Raw genomic sequence first — 21,540 nt, 5'->3', positions numbered from 1 at the left:
TGAATAATAATAATAAACATGATTATTGGTCATTCATAATATACATTTATATGTATGTTTTTTTAATTAAAAGTAATTACAAAGTACATACTACTACTATTACTACATGATACCCAATGTCCGATATCTGATATTCATACGTACTCTTCTTATGTACAATTTGATCTACTCTAGATTAAAGACAAATTGTGGGATAGGAAATTTATATTTGACTATTCAAATCATATGTCAGTCAGTCAGCTACAATGTAGGACCATGCACATTTATGCATCGGTTCAAGTTGCCATACCTCATTAACACAACAAGATGAACACCGAATTCATAGAAATAGTTAATTTAGTGATGGTGGTAGTATATATAAGATAGGTTGTATATAAGGATATAGTATAGGAAGGAAAAAAGTTATGAAACAATTTTAATATCAATGTTTAAGGGAAGAAAGAGAGTGTACACACCTACGCCATTGTAATCGATTCTGAGCCATGTCACCTAGAGTCTCCAACCATTGGTTACGATAGTCACGCGGACCCCAACCAAGTAGTCTGCACCTACCAACATGGCTCAGAGTAGAAGTTAGTGACTTCAAGCACTGATGCCACGTTTTGGTTTGGCCACTCCTAACTCTCTTCCAACCATCCCCAATACTAGTCATCATAGAGCGTCGTGGTAATCGGTGTTCAGGCATACGTAACACGTGGCTCAACCATCTCAGTCGATGAAAACTCATGACCTCATCAACTGATTTACCATCATTCCCTAATACCCTGTGTCTAACCTCACTATTACTTACCCGGTGATCCCAGCAGATGCGAGCAATAATTCTAAGACATCTGTGGTCAAACACTAGTAACCTACGAGTATCTTCTACTTTTAATGGCCATGTTTCACAGCTGTAAAGTAGAACAGAGCAAACTGCTGCGCAGTATACTCGTCCCTTAATTGATAGACGGATATCCCGTCTTCGCCATAGGTGACGTAAGTCGGCAAAAGCCAAACGAGCTTTTTGAATCCGTGCTGAGATTTCGTCAGACACCAACCCATTAGGACTTATCAGACTTCTGAGATAAGTGAAGTTGTCGACACATTCGACTACTTCACTCCTTATCCTTAGTTCAGGTGTTGACGCACGCCAGTCCTGAAGTAACAATTTACATTTAGATGGGGAGAAACGCATCCCAAACATCCTGGCATTATTACTCAGTCCTAACAGATATATATATTTTATGTCATTAAACCCATCAATGGTTTATGTCTTATCCCTTTGAAAATGGGATGGGGGCTATTGTTATTTTCTAAGTATGAGATGTTTTGAGAAATTGTAAAATGAGTTTAATTTGTGGATGGAAATTGAGTTCATGGAATTAGAAACAATGTAGGTGAAGTGGTGTGACAAAACTATCTCATCACATTGGATTGAATTTACTATTGATTGAAAACTATGTAGTGACTAGTATCATGTATGTCAAGTCCTTTTTAGTGTATATCGAGTTTTGTCGATCAAGTTGCAGTTTGCCACCCATAAGTCTAGGTAACTCGACATCGCATGGACTATGTTGAGATGTAAGATTATGGTGGCCGAAGAAAGTTGACAGGATATCCTGTTTGACATACTTTTCGTGTCAACTGGCTTTCTTCAACAAGATGTACTTGTAATCTTGGAGGAATTGATTTTGCTTGGCGTGTTCGATACTATGTCATCTAGTTTCCTAGTCAGGGACGTGCATCTGAGACCTATATTACTTCAGTCGTCGTCTGAACTGCTCAGTGATAATGCCTTTGGCTAGGTGACGCAAAACTGAGTCCAGTGAAGTAGGGTTTCCTGCCGACTAGATCCAACCACGAAACATAAGATTGTTTAAATGTTTAAAGTATTTATCGTTTCACTAGTTATTTATGATGATATTCATGTAATTAATTGTGTAGGAAATCACTGTTTATAAACTCTATATGTTGTGAAACAAAATGTTTATAATGTTAATTCGTATATATTTATTGGATACATATGCCCTAGGTACAGCCGTGGGTGGGTAGAGTCAGCTCTTCTCGAAATGCTCTCATATGATCATGCGTATACAGCTACTGGCCTTCTCACCTCGAGGGTGTTATTAACCAAATTGAGAGGACGGAGAGTGAATGTCCGGCGCTTTAACCGGGTTAGTGGATATGGAGGATCGACCTGAGGGAGTTGGAAAACCCTGATTCCAAACCAATGATGCACATGGGTTCCAGTATCCTGAGGGGATAAAAGGCGTATGAATTAATCGTTGGTCACCGGCTACCATGGGACTGCATCTCCTCACGACTCTCCACTGTCTTGTGGATCAGACCTCTAGGTGAATAACTCGGTGATTGGCCCCTTAAGAAAATCCTCTGTTTGAGTTTGGGCACCTGGGAAGTATTCCAGCCCTCACATATATCGAATGATTTGTGTGGCGCATATATATTTTATGCCACTTACTGTAGTGTATGCTACTTATGTCGACAAACTTAAGTAGTATATGACACCAATCGAAAGTTCGGATCTCGGGAGGCAGGATCGTGGATGCGCCCTGCTGAGGAGTCCCACAATAGGACGGAACAACTGTCCAGTTCTTTCAGGTTTTCCCTGTTGGTCTAGCTTCGATTGACTCATAATTTCAACTATATAAAAATAAGATTGTATTTCATGAATCTTTCTTTTTTTCATATGTTTCGATAATCTTTATTTACTTCTATCTTTTCTTTTATCTAATTAGATTCTCTGAATGGATTGAATTACATCAAACTGGACAACTTGGTTTACGTTTAATCAACACCCTACAATCATTATCCATTATAAATTTTACTAATTATATTCAAATAATATTAAATCATTTACCATTATTAATTATATCTATTCCATATGGATTTATTATTCCATTATTCAATTGTATATTAGATAAAGGATTTCTATTATTATCATCATCCTCACAAGTCATTCATCGTAAGGATGATTCTATGATGAAACAAAATGATAATTTGTCGTAAGCAACCTTTTTATTGTTGTTGTTGGTTTTCTTCTTTGATACATCCTTGTGAGATATCTGAAAAGAGTCTTGAAGACTCTGAAGAGCATAATCCTTGAGCTCAAGAAGAGACTGAATTGAAGTCAATCATATGTGACACTTTTATAACTAGCTATGAGTGGCTATCAGGACTCAGTGGCCGAGTGGATAACGCGATAGCGTTTGAAGCCTAAGGTACTGGATTCGAGTCCCAGAGTGAACATCAACAAGTTTGAGATGCAGGTATATCCAACTGACGAGTCCCAAATAGGACGAAGCGCGCATCCTGAATTCCACTGCTAACCACTATCCATCTTTGCTTACAGCTTTTGGTGTGTTTACTTTGTACTGTAAAGGTGTTGTTGGAAGGTGCGGAAACTTATGGTAAAAGATAAGATGTGTGCTATTTTTAAGAGTGACTTTTTTAAACTATTATTCGCGCTATGGGAAGGTTGCATTCTAACAGATGCTACTTGCGTAAACAAAACATTTTACTCCCATCACGCTCTAGTACAGTCATTGATACTGTGATGTGTGCTACTGATATCGATAGATAGTAGTAGTGTGCATCATTAATAAAAAATGAAATATCTGGCGACATAAGGTTAAAAACATCGAAGCAGAGAGAACGAGAAGGGAGATTGATTGGTGTGGAACGAACGAACAATGAAGTCTGAGACGGTTGATCGACATTTTGCAAATGACGTATTTACTATATGGTCCTCAGATTTTGCTAAGAGATTTTGTAATTTTATATTCAAATACATTTGGTTGTCCCTGTCTATGTTCTCGTTCACTACAATACGACTTCACCTTTGTAACCTTAAGTTCACTGCCCTCAGTCTTACTGTATTGCAGCTAATATGGCTCGGTTGGATCATAGCAGTGTACACACTTGAACACCCAGTCAGCAACAATCAAGGGATAATAACTAAACAATCGTAAGGGTTAAAAGACAACTGTTTGCTAATGGTTTGACAGTTTTTTGGCAGTGTTGACTCAAAAGATGGGGATGAACTTCATATTTCTGTATCTACGAAAAAAAACCATGAAATAAATTGATTCAACTAAAACTGTAACCTTTTTTTAATAGAAATAGCAGTTAAATCTTTGTGTTCAGTTCAAAGGAAGAGAGCATTTTACTAATGGTAGCTTGAAGCGAGTATATGATCAGAATGTATTTATTACTTGGGATGATCTATAATTTGGTTGAGATGAACCTACATTTGATTGACTAGTGTCATATGTAATATTTTTATAACGGCATTTTAAATGATATTTGAATCTATATCATCTGTTTTCACAGTATAAGACGTTATCATTAAGTTGTTCGAGCAGGGTACTAATGAGTATCAAATAGACAGTGCCCTCGGTCAAAAATAGTCTCTTGTCGACTGTCTCCAACCGCGTAATATCTTAACCCATAGCATAGTAACAAAGATTTATCGCATATAGTACAGACACTGCCATTCAATGCTCTATACTTGCTAATTTGGGATATATTGCATTTGCTATCCTCACCTACAAGTCTTTTCGCCTCATACTCATTAGTATATCGATATTTGTTAAGATATATATGACCTTTTTTTTGTATTGTTCTATCACTTTACTCTTTCTCTCTATCTCTCTGTATTCCCCCTTCCTCCCTGTTCCCCGATCCCAATTTACAACAATTTGTTTTTAGTGTTTCATCTTCTACATGGATCATGAATATTTCAACATTATGTATTCTATCTATTGCTTGGTTAGTAACTGAATCATTAGCTGTTCTCTTGCTCAGTTTGTTATTATTGATCAATGTAAGTATAATATTTATGATTATATTTGTTTTATTATTATTATTATTCCCAAACTTTGCTTATTTAACTATTCACTTTATTAATCTACTGATTTCAAGAGATATTTCCTGGAGTTCTAGTGGGAAGCAGTGACCCGTGGAGTTCAGCCAGGTCTGTTGTGAAATATCAACTCACTGAAGACATTGGTGAATGGTTGTTGAACTTCGTGGATTGGTTGAAGTTAGACATTAACATCATCGGTTGCCAGCTCAGTGGTCTAGTGGTTAAGCTCTCTTGCGCGAGACCAGTAAGTCCTGAGTTCGAATCTCGCGAGGCGGAATCGTGGATGTGCACTGCTGAGAAGTCCCATACTAGGACGAAACGGCCGTCCAGTGCTTCCAGGTATTCCATGGTTGTCCAGCTTCAATCGACTCATGATTTCAACTATAATATACAGTTGTCATCAACCAATAATGATTTTGTCCGATGATGATGATGATGATAATGATGATCACGAATTAGTTGAAATACAAGAAATTAAATATTAGAAATTATTTAATCTCGAATTCATTAGTTCATTACTGTTTTATTCATTTTGTAATTGAAAGAATATATGGATGTAAATTGTAATCAATCGAATTCAAATATGTTGACAGTGTGTACTATTTATCATCAACAATGTCAGATGATCTTTCAGACAAGAAGTTTGAGTACTATTTTTGTTTTTTCTTGATCGTAAAATCGGTTAAAGTTAGACATTAACACCGCTGAATACCAGCCGGTTTAGTGGTCTAAATGTTAGGCACTCGCGCGTGAGACCAGTAGGTCTTGGGTTGGAATCTCGTGAGGCGGGATCATAGATTTTCACTGCTGAAGAGCTCCATACCAGGACGAAACAGCTATCCAGTGCCTCCAGGTTTTTCATGTTGGTTTAGCTTCAATTAATTCATAATTTCAACTATTGAAATTTACCTGAATATGTTTTATTTGTTTTCTTTTTCTTTTTTTTTTAAATCATTAGAATATAACATTTAATCAACAAAATTCTATAAATAATGATAATTATCAATTATTGAATATACAAAAAGAAATTCAAAAAAAATCAATAAAATTAATTAATAATCAATATCAAATTAAATTATATTATTATTTATATTTAATTAAATATCGTATATTTATTATATTAATAATAATTAGTATATATATGTTAAGTGATTGGATATTATTTATTGAAAATATTAAATTTATTGATTATAGGTAAGTTCATTGATTGATTGATTGATTAATTGATTTTTTTTTATTGATGTGCATGTGTGTGTTGTTACTAGGGGGGGGATCTATGGTGAATCGCAAGATAGTTGTGCAAGTAAAAGAGTCATACTCATTATGTATGTTGTTACTAGGCGGGAAGGGGGGATCTATAGTGAATCCCAAGATAGTTGTACAAATAAAACAATTATACTGATTATTGTTAATATTAAGAAAAAAAGATTGTAATTAATACAAAAATTATAGATCTTATTATTTTAAATTAGTTAATTGAAAGTTTATTAATGGATTGTTGACGATATAATAAGGATAGGTTGGAAAGAAAATTGTGAACGGGAAATCAAGAGATGATATTGTTATGATTTTATAAAAGGATGTATGCCAATTTGTTATGACTTTATGTCCAACTTTTATCACGTGAATTATCCTCCAATCGAAATACGACTTTTCCAATATTGGTACAAAAGGGCACCAGATATATATACGTCACACAAATCTTACTTGATTTATGTGAGGGCTATTATACTGCACAGTGCCCAAATCGAAGCAAGTGGTTTTCTTAGGGGACCACATCTCGAGCTTTTGACCTAAAGGTCTGATCCACAAGGCAATGGAGCATCGTGAGGAGATGCAGTCCCATAGTAGCCAGTGACCAACGATTGATTCATACGCTATTTGTTCTCTCAGGATACTGGAGCCAACCCATTTGCATCATTAGTTTGGAATGAGGGTTTTCCAACTCCTCTAGGTGAACTTAAATGTCCACCAACCCGGTTAAAGCGCCGGACATTCTCTTTTTGTCCTCTCAAATTCGTAAACAACACCCCATCCCGCCATGAGAAGGTAGGTAGTGAGTAGGACCTCCGTGGTAGAAGCTATATATGCGTGGCCATATGACAGCATTTCGAGAGGGACTCTCCCCACTCTCGGCCATACCAGGGCATTTGAGGGCATTAGTTCAAGTGTTTGAAACGTACCAGTCTTGAAGCAATATCTTGCATTTTCTAATGAATAGAAATTATTTTTAAACATTCTTGATTAGTTACTAGCTAGCTAACTAGCTACGAAACATTGATATCATTGTAAACTAATTCAATCTCATTCATGCCAAGTACTAATTTTCTCCTTTTCTTTCTCCCTTCTCTTTTTTTTCTCTGATTGTTTTTTTTATTTTAGTAATTCTAGTTTATTTTTACATTATTCATCTAATTTACAATTTAATCATACTATATCTAGTACATTTATTCTATTATGTACATCAATATGGTTATTACAATTTGGTATCATTCATATTCAATCACCGTCGGCATCGTCTTCGCAATCGCCGCCGTCGTCATCCTCATCACCGTCATCTTTATTCTTGTTATATAATTATCATCATCATAATATGTATATAAACAGTAGTAATGATCATTTATTTTATAAATTTTTAATTATTTTATGTAAATTAATTCTTATTTATTTATTATTGAATATATTTAATTTAGTTATATCATTATATCAAATTATACAATTTACTACATTTTGTATTGAATGTATTAGTTTATTGATATGGTTATCATGTAAAATTTAATATTATAAAATAATAAAAAACAATGACTTAAAACTTTCTTTCCTATTTAATCTTAATAACTATAAGAAACTATAGTTACTTGTAAGCAAAGATGGATAGTAGTGATTAGCAGTGGATTGGAGTGAGAGGCGTGTCACTTTGTCCTATTCGGGACTCGTCAACTGGATGTACCTGTGTCTCAGAGTTGTTGATCTTCACTTTGAGACTTGAACCTAGTACCTTTCGCTTCAAACTCTATCGCGTTATCCACTTAGCTGAGGAGTCCTGATAGCCATTTAATTGTACAATGGGGTGAAGTTTAAATTTCCATAGTATTACTTGTTTGAATCTTCTCATTGATGTTTAGGACTGCGACTGGTCATCCTCTAATTGGCATATGTGCATACTGTGCGTATTCTCAAGCATTGTTCGAGTCCCAGAGTGAACATCAACTCTGAGATGCAGGTAAATCCAGTTGACGACCCCCAAATAGGACGAAACGCACGTACTGGATTCCACTGCTATCCACTATCCATCTTTGCTTGTAATGTTTTGTGCATAGTTTAGTTACCTATCAACTAATAAGAATATCTGATTACGAATAATTCAATGCAATAATTGCCCATATATATTGATTATTTGAATTTTTAACATTAACATTGTGAAGATCCCAACTCCTATAGTTATTAAAGCATCAAAACAGGTTAACAAATAAAGGTTATTGAGGCCTATTTACATAATAGATAATTCGGAATGGGGTTTTGTGGAGATTTTAATAACTTTATATAATTCAAATCCTGAATCAATTGAAGCTAGACTACCATGGAAAACCTGGAAGCACTGGACGGCCATTTCGTTCTATTGTAGGACTCCTCAGCAGTGCGCATCCACGGTCCGGCCTCGTGAGTTTCGAACACAGGACCTACCAGTCTCGTGCGCGAGCACTTAACCGATAGACCACTGGGCAGGCCGGCATCCGATGGTGTTAATATCTAACTTCAACAAATCCACGAAATTGAGCAACCATTCACCATTTTCTGCAGTGAGTTACTATGTCACAACAGACCTGGTTGTACTCCACTAGTCATTGCTTCTCACTAGAACTCCAGGAAATACCTTATGGAGCCAGCCGGCAGTGAGCACGGCCTTAAAGATCTACGTCAGGTGATATTCGTCCTTCGTGATATTGATGAAGGTTTGTAAAGAGACGAAACCACTCTCCATTGAAAGTTCTCGATTATTTCGTCAAACCTTTTCAGTTAACTGATGAAATGTTGGAGACATTTTTATCAATATATCAGATGTCGGCGAGATATCTCCTTGACAATTGAAAGACGAGTTAACTGCATAGCTTTTTATTTGGTTCTACTTTGTGGGTTTGTAACATGATTATTAAGAGTAGAGAATATCCTTAGGTTACTAGTATTTGATCATAGGTATTTTCTAAGCATCGCTCATGTATTTTGGGATTGTCAAGTTAGTGATTCTGATGTTAGATGCAGTGTACTACGTAATTATGGATAATAAACTGACAAGATAGTGAATCTTTATCGACTAAGAAAGTAGGAACATGTGTTACATGTGCCCATTCACAGAAAATCTCTACGGGCAATGTTGTTTGGTATAGGATTAGGTTCGAAGAAAGTCACGACACCCAAACCAAAGCATTGTATCAGTTCATGAAGTCTCTCACAATTGGGCTGAGCCATATTGACTGTGTAAACTACCTGATTGAGGTATTCGTGGTTATTGTAAACAGTGATTAGAGACTTTGATTGATATGGCTTGAAATAGTTCTGAGTGACCAAGGTGCATTCACTGTTTGTCTACGTTTACATCCTGAGTTTATAGATTCCTCATAAACTCTTTCACTCTACTGATTCATATTTTGTTCTCGAATCGTATCTTGGATGGGTACAGCAGAATGAACCGATGTCACATGTATCAAGTTCTACAATTCATTTGAATGATCAAAGGAAAAAATCTTTTCCAAGTAGATTAAGCACTTCATAGAAAGCTGTGAAGACTTCAAAGATGAACAGTTGAAGACAAGAAACATTAATGACTTTCTATGTTAATTTAATTAGTTTTATACATATTCAAGCGATTAATGATCATATAAGGAGACCATACAAATATGAACTGAAGAGTTATATAAAGTGCTTGATTTCTAGATATGCTATAAACCATTGGAATGGAGATAGGACATCTCCATGCCACTAATATGTAGTTTTTGGACAACTGTTGGGGGCGATTTTGAAAATTACTCGCAATCGACATGACAAACTCAGGAAACATTAAGAAGCATTTTATCCAATCAGCGTCCGCTAGAAGTTATGCCAGAAACATCACGAAAGTGACAAGTCATATGTAGAGTTTCTGATTGTCTAGTAGTTTAGTAGTATTCTAGAATTTTCAGGGAAACCCAAAGACTTCTAAAATACTAAAAAAACCCTATATTTTTTGTACATAGATGAACCTTTGAAGTAAAACTGCTTCTCGCATATTTTGTGCCTTTTCTCTCGTGTTCAAGTCGCTGTGTAGTTCTAGCTTGGTTAGGGGTTACGAGACTAGCTTGGGATCCGAATAATAGCGTTCAATCAACAAGACTTATCAACAACTGACAATCAAACTTCTCAATTTTGTAAAATAAAGTTTTCACAACTTTAGTTCATAGGTTCATTGACCAAACTATAGACCTTTATATTGACAGATCAATTCAAATTTGATTATAAAAAGTGGGAGAAATCCAACTTTAACGACAAATAAAAATGTATCTTGCGATAAGGAAATTTGTTTAAATCTCGAATTGATATCAGTTAAACCATCATTTAAAAAATCTATAATCATTAAACAGATATTTCACCTCAATATGGAACTTATCAGCATTACTTATCCATGATTTTATTTTATTTGAACACGCGAATATTGGTACAAGTAGGCACCGGATATATATGCGCCACACAAAACAATGAAAATGGGAACAGTAAAAGAAGGTAATGTGCATATAAGAAAAAAGAGAAGAACAGTAACAACCATAGATTAATGTATGTTAGTGTAATAATAAAAACAATAACGGAGGAAACGGAAAAGTACAACCAGAAGAATTCTTTCAGTTAAGAAAGTTACAACCACTTTTTATGAAGAAAGTAGAAGAAGATTACAGCAGGATCTCCACTGACTTCTATTCTGAGTCATATCTGATAATGTCTCTAGCCACTGTATTGCAATCTGGATCGAGCGAAAAAGCTTCCTTCAAATAATGTTATATTGAAGGACATCACGGTAGTCTGCACAAGGTCTACAAGTCATTTGATCACTGCAATTTCAAATAATGGAACTTCTTAGTGATATCACTTATTGTAGCCGCTTAGTTGTCAAGTCTTCTCTAAAATCCTCTGTGAACCGATCGTACATGAGCACCACGTACGGGAATTGGCACCATGACCTTGAAACCCATTAGACTATTCTGATTGGCTCGTCCATAAACTGTAGTCTCACCATGACAAGTCCTTGATAGGATGAAATGAGTGTTCTGGATTCTACTGCTAACCAAAATCTACTATTGATAAAGTAGATTTAAAAATGTGTAGGAGAATGATTTATGAATGTGACGCGTATTGAATCATCTTCATAGTAGGCAAGATTACTCAAACTTAGATTAGTCAAGGTAGAAAAGGTCTGAATTTGTATCTTTCAAATGTTTAACTCCATTGCGTAACTTTATTATGAAAACATATCAACTGTTTAAAGGGTTTCGAACGAACTACTTTAAATATGATAGGTTTTTGTGAATGAATTATTATCTCGGACTACATGAACTAAAACAGGACTATTGGCAGTCTCAATTAAACTTTTCCATAGATACGATAGTAAGAGATCACAAAGCGAGAAAAATGCACTTCTAAATATCATCCTATGTAACTCACTCCACAAGTGTAGTTAGGTTGATAGAAGATCCTTAAAAGTGAACTACAGTCTAAGTCAAAAAGCTAATGTTATTACAGGGTTGGGAAAGTTGATGATGATGGATTTGGGTTTGAACCTAGCATTTAGTGACCGAAACCCTAATACTATACATACAATAAGTTATCACTATTTTGAAACTTACTAATGTCTTTTATTTGTCTTTCTCATTTTATCTACTACTTATTATAGAATTTGCATGGTCTGTTCATGTTCATTTTAAACCAAAAGATTATACCAGTACTGGTTTAATTCCAAATAATAATGGATCACATTATTTATGTTTAACATGTACAGAAATACTTCTAATTCAAGGAAATTTACGTATACCTAAATTAATTATTTTAGTAAGTTTATTCATTTTTTATTTTTAAAGAATATATATATCTATTGTTCAACCAGGTCTGTTGGGAGATATCAACTCACTGAAGACAATTGGTGAAATGGTTGCTCTACTTTGTGAATTGGTTGAAGTTAGACATTAAAACCGTTGAATCCCTGACGGCTTAGTGGTCTATCGGTCAAGTGCTCTGGCGCGAGACTGGTAGGTCCTAGATTCGAATCTCGCGAGTGCGGGATCGTGGATGCGCACCGTTGAGGAGTCCTACAATAGGACGAAACGGCCGTCCAGTACTCCCAGGTTTTTCATGGTGCTCTAGCTTTAACTGATTCATGATTTCAACTATATATATGAATGTATATTTATCAAATTGAAGAAAAATTGGTATCATTATAAAATTCTAGTTAGAATATTGACTTGGAATAAAGAAATATAGACTCATCTGATGAGCTTCAAAATTAGACGAAACGCAATTCTTGAATTTCATCAGTAATTACTATTGTAATATGATGAAATCATTATATGTTTATGTTATACCAGTTACCATAATGGGTATTAATAGAATAAAAGAGGCACGTTTTGTCCAATTTGTAAACTTGTCAACTGAATATACCTACTATATCCCAGAGTTGATACTGTCTCTGATAATCAAACTCAACACCATTTACTTCAAACACTGAACGGATTTCGTATTTAACTACTGAATTCTGAATGTCCGGCGCTTTAACCGGGTTGGCGGACACGGAAAGTTCACCTAGGGGAGTTGGAAAACCCTCATTCCAAAACAATGGTGCACATGGGCTGGCTCCAGTATCCTGAGGGAACAAATGGCGTATGAATCAATCGTTGGTCACCGGCTACCATGGGACTGCATCTCCTTAAGATGCTCTTTAGGTCAAAGGCGCCGGGTGTGATTTATTTATTTAATCACATATATATTGGTATAAAGGGCACCAGATACATATGCGCCACACAAAATAATGAGAATGGGAGAAGGAAGAAGATGCGTATATATAAAAGAAGAAAAAAAAGAAAAGGAGAAGAGTAGTGATGGGGGGAACTGAATGTACAACCAGAAGAGCTCTCTCAGTTAGGATAGTTATAGCCACTCTTTATGAAGAAAGTAGAAGAAGGTTACAGCAGGACCGCCATTGGCTTCTATTCTGAGCCATATCTGATAACGTCTCTAGCCACTGTGTTGCACCATCTCTCGGACCCCCAGCCAGGGAGTCGTGAAGGACCAACAGAAGCTAGCCCTTTGCAGCTCTCTTTCATGCCACGACACCATGTCATACACTGACCTCCTCTCCGCTTTTTCCAACCAGTCCCAGAGTCGGCAAATAATGCACGACGTGGAAGTCTCTGGGACGACATTCGTAAAACATGTCCAAGCCACCGAAGTCGGTGTTACAAGATGGTGACACCAATCGAATTATCGTCTCTGCGCCCGAACACACGATGCCGAACCTCTGCATTACTAACATGGTGTTTCCACTGAATGTCAGCAATCCTTCGGAGACAACGATGATCGAACACAGAGAGTTGTCTAACATCCTCAACTCGGAGAGGCCAGGTTTCACAAGCATAGAGCAAAACTGCTCTCACCGACGCGTTGTAGATCCGACCTTTTACAGCCAGACTAACATCACGAAGGCGCCGAAGATGGCCCAGATTGGCATAAGGCGCTCTAGCTTTCACTATACGTGTATCGATCTCATCACTCACGTCGCCACCAGCACTTATGCAGCTACCTAGATACACGAACTTCTCAACTACTTCAATCTGCTCACTATCCAGGGTGAGTACAAGATGAGAATCCTGCCAGTCTTGTAGGAGTACCTTGTACTTGAAGGGTGCAAAGCACATGCCGTACCTGCGGACACTGATTGCCAACTGATTAAGTGCGGATTGCATGCCTTGGGCATTATCGCACAGTAAGACAATATCATCCGCATACTCGAGGTCGAGAAGTCTTTCTCCAGGCAACAGATTCACACAGCCATTACTTACATCCATCAGAGCTACTTCCAGAATGTCATCGATGGCAAAGCTGGAAGCAATGGTTGGATGGAATGATCCCAAAACCATGAATCGTATAAATCACCTTTAGCCTTTGTAAGAATAGCTCGTTGACAAACTCAAGGAAGCCTTAAGAAGACCACAAAGAGCAGAAGACATTCCAGCCAATCACCGCCAGAGTAACATCCCAGAATGCCGACATGTAGCTCCCCTATTAGATGAATAAGAAGGACCCCCCTATATTGCCTATTGGCCGTCCGAAATGATGATTTACTTTCTGCCGAAAAAACTATAAATACATGACATTTTTGTACTATATTGGACACTGTTTTGGGGAATAACATTCTTACTTACTAATCTTCTATCTTCTCTCTTGCGACGTTGAAGGTTCGATCGTTCAAGTAGTCTAGTAATACGCGGCATAGCAAGAATCTAAAGCTTTAGATATAACAGCCTTTAAATTGAATGTTTAACCGCTAGATAATTAGATGTTCAAAGTTACCAATCCACAATAATGTCAAACGTTCTGTATATATCTATATACTCTATGAAAACAATTGAGTTGTCACAGTCAGTCAGCTACAACGTAGAACCAGGCACATTTATGCATCGGTCCAAGTTGCCATACCTCATATTAGCACAACAAGATGAACACCGAATTCATAGTTAATTTAATGGTGATAGTATATAAAGATATAGTATAGGAGGGAAGAAAGTTATGAGGCGATTTTAATCTTAAGGTTTAAGGGAAGATAAAGTGTGTATACACCTACGCCATTGTGATCGATTCTGAGTCATGTCACACAGAGTCTTCAACCATTGTTTATGATAGTCACGCGGACCCCAACCAGGTAGTCTGCATCTATCAACATAGTTCAGACTAGAAGTTTGTGACTTCACATAGAAATTAAAAAGCCATTCAAAACTTGATATACAATCAATACTGATATTCATTAATACATGTTTATAACTTTTATATATAATAAAATAGATTGATAATTGGTAAAACAATTAAACAAACGAAAAAGTAAACAAAAAAACAAAAAAAATAAAAATAAAATAATCAATCAATAAAGAAGAAAAAAAATCAAAAAAAAAACTAAAAAATATTTCGAATATAAATAACAAGGAAATCGATAAACAAAAAAATAAAACAAACAAAATTTTTTTTCTTTTTACTAACTTTATTGTTTTTTGTGAAATGTGTCATATTAGGTAGTTTATCCCTTTGATCATTTTATTGTTCATTTAAAGGATCAGTGGTGTAGTGAATGAGAACACCATTAGAGATAATTGAATGTATTTGAGCACATCAATTACTGAATCATTACAGAATCATACAATAAATACTTCATTTGCAGAATGTTAATCAATCGTGTTGGAATTGACTGTTCCTTTGTTTTCATACTGATCATTCTTTGTTCTCGTTTTTCTTTTCTTCGATCTTATTAACCTTCAATCTCCAGACATTCCACTTTCCATTGGTAAAACATACTACTTATTTCTGTCAACATCAGCAGCGTACAAATTACTGAATCATTACAGAATCATGCAGTGAATACTTCATTTGCAAAATGTTAATCAATCGTCTCGGAATTGACTGTTCCATCGTTTCCACACCAATCATTCTTTGTTCTCGTTCTTTCTTTTCTTCGACCTTCTTAACCTTCAGTCTCCAGACATCCCACTTTCGATTGATAATACATACTACTTATATCTATCGACATCAGTACCACACGCCATAGTGCTGAGTAATAGAATGTCATATTTTTTTATCAATGATCTCTTTTCAATCCCATATTTATAGAATATTTACATCTTTCATTCAAGTGTATTGAACTCCTTACATCAAGAGGACCAAACGGAAAAAGATTCCTCTAATGTTAACTATGATATATTTATTATATATTAAGAAAACATTAGAACTAACCTTAATTATAAGATTCATCAATGGAATGATTAGAGAAAATAGGTGAATAAAATTGTTCGGTATATAAAAAATATAATGTTATAACAAACAAACTAAAAAAATAACATGAAAGGATTGTTCAGGATAAGTTTAGATGGAGAGTACTGGTTTGGCGGTCTATGCGCTCCTTCACGAGAGGGAACAGGCGTAAGTAACTAAGTAAGCAATATTTTAAGTGAAGTCGGATACTTCAACAAGGATATCACAACATGTACAAGAAGAAATAAATGCTGTAAAGCATCACATATATATTTCATTGTTCTAATTGGTTGATGTTTGTCTACATTGAGTGATTGTATAAAGAAATACATAAGTAGAGTGAGGGGAATTTTGGCTTACAATTTATAATATCATATAATGATTTGATAAATTTGGAAATGTATTTGTTTGTATTGTTAAATGCTCTAGATTATTTGAAAATGTATTGATATTCATAGGAAATGTTTCAACATATTCATCATCATTGTTATCTTGATTAAGATGAGTTTTCCTAATTGATCCAAATGAATCAGGATTCTGTTTTTTAGTATTATCATTTATACTACTGATATTATGTTTATTAGTAGTAGTCAAGTTGTATTGAGAGATTTTTTTGATATTCGATTGTTTTTTAAACCAATTCATTTTTAAATGATTCAATACTGTTGATAAACGTTGTTTATTTAATAATAATAAATTAGATCCAGTAGTTGCTGCTCTTGGTCTAGTTATTGGATCTATAATATTTGAATGATTCACCGGTAGTAATTCATTAATACTAGTTAAATCTCCGCCTAATTTTAAACTGGAAAAAATATTTTGTGTTGTTTGATAATCGATTGTACTTAAAGGACGTGTAGTATGTTCCTGACGCCTTTTCGATTGATGTTGAAATTGGTGAAGAAAAGGATTTTGTGTCATAGTTGATGGCTGTTGTTGTTGCTGATGCTGAAGATGATGATGAAGATAGTTTACATTCGAATGACAGTAATATGATCTACGCATATTACTAACATCACTTGATGTTCTTGGTCTACTATTTATATAACTAATACTACTATTACTACTACTGCTACTTCCACAATTAAAAAATAAAGATGAACTACTAGACGGTGTTATCATCATAGGTGATAAACTACTATTCATACTATTATAAGTAGTATTCATACCATTACTACTATTATAACCATTATTATTACTATTTTGAAATAGACTATTATGTGATCTAGTTGATGTTGATTGACAACAAGAATTAGTAAATGATGATGATGATGATGCTTGACAAGGATAATGTAATGAAGATAATGGTTCTATACAACTGTCTTGTTTATCCATAGGATAGGAAGATGAAGATGAGTATACATTGGCTTTATCAAAGTATAATTGTACAAATATATCAGTATTATCACGATTACTAATAATATTTTGATTGGATATAGGTGATTGTTTTATATTTGGTAATAGTTTTAAGGATAATAATTCATTCAATGGATAAGATGATGTTAATATTAAATCTAATGGTGAACATGTAGAATAAGCTTTGATTCGATTATGTAATAATAATGGTTGATTTCTAAGAATAACTGAATTCTTATCTTCTTCCTTTATTCCGTTATTACCTGAAAGAGTTTTCAGAAGAAAAAAATATGAAGATATTTAGTAAGAACTAATCTTAGTGTGAAGACCGTCTACAGGTGAAGTTGAGGAAGCTCTGAGAAGCTCAAAAGGAGCTGAACATATTCTATCCAATCAGATTTAGGGAGAATATTCTAAAATCACTACGTGTAGCTGCCCTATTGGATGACGCTAATAACCCCATGTGCGGTCAAACCAAAACGTGGCATCAGAGCTTGAAGTCACTAACTTCTAGTCTGAACTATGTTGATAGATGCAGACTACCTGGTTGGGGTCCACGCGACCATCGTAACCAATGGTTGGAGACTCTGTGTGACATGGCTCAGAATCGATCACAATGGCGTAGGTGTATACACTCTTTATCTTCCCTTAAACCTTGAGATTAAAATTGTTTCATATCTTTCTTTCTTCTCGTAATATATCCTTATATACAACCTTTCTTTTAAATATTACCACCACTAACTTAATTACTTCTATGAATCCGGTCTTGTTGTGCTAATATGAGGTATGGCAACTTGGACCGATGCATAAATGTGACCGATGCATAAATGTGCCTGGTCCTATGTTGTAGCTGACTGACTGACTCAATTATGATTTCGTTTCTACTAAAAACTATAAATACCTGACAGTTTTGTACCATAATTGACACTGTTTGGAATAAGATTCCTACTTACTAGTCTTCTGTCTTCTTATTTTGAGACTTGGGAGGGTTCTAGAGTTCTAGTGCTCAAGTATTACGCGATATACTAAGAATTTAAGTTGAAGATATAACACTTAGATGGTTAAAGGTAGTCAACAGGACATTCTAATCAAACTGGATTTATTGTTGATTGATACTTGTTAGCATATTGTAACTCTACTCTTATGGAAATGAATGCTATTTGTCATATCTTTAATTGAGAAGATATAGGAATTATCGACGCTAAATAAACACAATTCTTCAATTCTCTTTGTGATGCTTCAATCTGATTGGATGCAACTGATAGAACAAATAGAAAAGCAACTCATGCGTTTGTATTTTTCTTTCTGTAGATGATCTTTAGTCAGACCTATTTCTGTCTCGAATAAAATAGATAATTTGCCAAAATACTTAGGATTTATGTAGAATAGATGAAATGTGATTAACAGTGGAATCCAGGATTTGATTTTTGTCTCGCCTCGGAACTCGTCAACTTGATGTGCCCGCATTCCTGAATTTATGTTTATTGTGTGTCTTGAACCCACTCATGATTGTAATCTTTCATATTTCGATATCGTTTTAATTTGTTTGACATTGTATTAACATGTTGAGTAGTGTTTCAGTGGTAAAGGCATTTGACTTTCCCCCAATAAATCACAGATGTAAACTGTACTTCATCCACTTCTGTTAGAGCAACTAAACCTTAGTATTGCTAACCCTCTCAAATTTAAGGTGTGTCGCAAAGTCAAGTACATGGATCTGGTGCACCGAAAATGAGTTATTATTTATCATTTATTTAAACACATAAATAGTGGTACAAAGGAGCACCAGATATATGTGCAACACACAAATCTCATTTGATTTGTGTGAGAGCTGTGATACTACTGCACAGGTACCCAAACCGAACCACGTGCTTTTCTTAGGGGGCCACACCCCGAGCCTTTGGCCTAAAGATCTGATCCACAAGGCAGTGGAGCATCGTGAGGAGATGCAGTCCCGTAGTAGCCAATGACCAACAATTGCTTCATACGCCATTTGCTCCCTAAGGATACTGGAGCCCATGTGCACCATTGATTTGGAATAAAGGTTTTCCAACTTCCTTAGGTGGACCCTCCATGTCCACCAACCCGGTTAAAGCGCCAGGCATTCGCTTTTCATCCTCTCAATTTCGTAAACAACACCGGTGCCACGAGAAGGCAGTGAGTAGGACTTCCGTGGCAGAGGCTGTATACGCGTCAGTCAATCAGTCAGTCAGTTACAACGTAGAACTTCGTACCTACGTACATCAGTTCGAGTTGCCACACCACATTAGCACAGAGATGAAGTTGTCGATTCAAATCCCATAGTGGTAGAAGTAGTAAGAGTATAAGTATTATGTGAAAGATAAGGGTTTGAAGATGTTATTGAAGGAGTATAGTACGGTGAAATAAATTTGGAAAGAGAAAAAGGATACGGACATGAATAATTCAGAAGATTAGAATTTGGGAGAACACAAACAGTGTATGCACCTTCGCCATTGCAAACGATTTTGAGCCATGTCATTCAAGATCTCTAACCATCGGTTGTTATCATCTCGCGAATCCTAACCAGGTAGTCTACACCTACCAACATGGCCCAGTCCACTTGTCAGCGACTTCATGGATTTATGCCACGTTTTGGTCTGGCCGCCCCTAGCTTTCTTCCAACCTGCTCTTACACCATAAAGCATTGCACGTCGTGGCAGTCGGTGGTTGGGCATACGTAACACGTGTCCCAGGCATCTCAACTGATGAAGTTTCACTACTTCATCAATCGATTTGCCATCCTTACCTAGTACCCGTTTCCTAACATCTGCATTACTTACCCGGTAGTCCCAGGATATACGAGCAATGCGTCGAAGACACCTATGATCGAACACTAGTAGCCTACGAATATCCTCTACTCTTATCGGCCATGTTTCGCTGCCAGAAAGTAGGACGGACCGAACTGCTGCACAGTAAACCCGTCCTTTTGTTGCTAGACGGATATCTCGCCTACGCCATAAATGGCGCAAGTTGGCGAAAGCTAGACGAGCCTTCTCTATCCGTGCTGAGATTTCGTCACACACCAGACCACAAGGGCTGATGAGACTCCCAAGATAAGTGAAGCTGTCAACACGATCAACTACTTCACTCCCTATCATTAGTTCAGGTGTCGATGCAACCCAATCCTGAAGTAACATTTTGCACTTCGAGGGAGAGAATCACATCCCGAACATGCCTGCATAGTTGCTTATAGTGGTCAGAAGACTCTGCATTTTGTCAGCGTCTTCACCAAATAAAACTATGTTGTCGGCGTATTCTAAGTCAACAAGTGAATCTCCCGGTAAAAGTTCAACTCCTGGAGATTGAGATGATGAAAGTGATATCTCTAAAAGCATGTCAACGACAAAGTTAAACAAGAATGGAGAGAGTGGACAGCCCTGACGAACACCACTTGAGGTAGCCAATTCTGATGACAGTTCGCCATAGGCTCTAACTCGACCAGTTGTGTTCGAGTAGAGAGCCTTTATGAGGTTAATGTACTTCTTTGGTACTCCTTTCACTGACAAACACTGCTATAGAACCTCACGATCAATGGAGTCAAATGCCGCCTTAATGTCGAGAAATACTACTATTGTGGGACGTCTAGATGTATGTCTATGTTCTAGGATCTGATGTAGAGTGAATATCTGGTCTATACAACCACCTCCAGGTCGGAAACCAGCCTGGTTTTCTCTAGTCTGCTCTTCACGAGCTTTGGTTAGGCGTCCAAGTATTATTGAAGCTAGTATTTTAGACACTATATTAGTCAAACTGATTCCTCTGTGATTGTCACAGGAGGACTTTTGTCTTTTTTTATAGACTGGCACAATCAGTGATTGAGACCAGTCATATGGAATTACGTCCAGTTCCCAGATTCTACCTAAGACCTCAGTCAATCTCGTTGCTAGTACTGGACCACCATCCTTAAAAATCTCAGGGGTAAACTTGTCAGGGCCTGCGGCTCTCCCTCGCTTTAGATTTCCTATAGCTTTATCAACCTCGAAGAGAGTTGGAGGACTTACCTCAATTTTCCATTCAGGACGACTGGGGATCGTGGGTAACTGAAGTGTGGCTGAAGGCCAGTTGAACTGATCCCTAAAGTGTTCTGCCCATCGATCCAATCTCCTGGATTGAGAATGAATGATATGCCCATCTTTGTCTGAGATATTTTCGCTAATAGTTGGGTTCCTAATGCCGGTTTCTTTAATAAGTCTGAATAGCTGTCTGCTGTTACCTATTGCCCCTGCCTTTTCCCATCTCTCTTGCTTTCGCTACCCACCACTGTTCAC

General features: G+C 36.3%; 1 protein-coding gene and 1 non-coding gene across 2 annotated transcripts; both read right to left on the bottom strand.

Moving 5' to 3' along the window:
• Window positions 1–7,833: 7,833 nt before the first annotated feature.
• Smp_tRNA_01593_Gln_TTG.1.1 lies at window positions 7,834–7,903 on the bottom strand. Its single transcript has one exon. It is a non-coding gene (tRNA).
• Window positions 7,904–16,258: 8,355 nt separating this feature from the next.
• Smp_175300 (hypothetical protein) lies at window positions 16,259–16,540 on the bottom strand (the record flags this gene model as incomplete). Its single annotated transcript, XM_018798464.1, has 1 exon — window positions 16,259–16,540. The coding sequence occupies one exon, from the start codon at window positions 16,538–16,540 to the stop codon at window positions 16,259–16,261; it is 282 nt and encodes a 93-aa protein (XP_018646714.1).
• Window positions 16,541–21,540: the final 5,000 nt, after the last annotated feature.

This window comes from Schistosoma mansoni, assembly GCF_000237925.1.
Source record: "Schistosoma mansoni, WGS project CABG00000000 data, supercontig 0154, strain Puerto Rico, whole genome shotgun sequence".
NCBI classification, from domain to species: Eukaryota; Metazoa; Platyhelminthes; class Trematoda; order Strigeidida; family Schistosomatidae; genus Schistosoma; species Schistosoma mansoni.
Note: the sequence above shows the minus strand (reverse complement) of the source record. Positions and strands in the feature narration are given on the sequence as shown.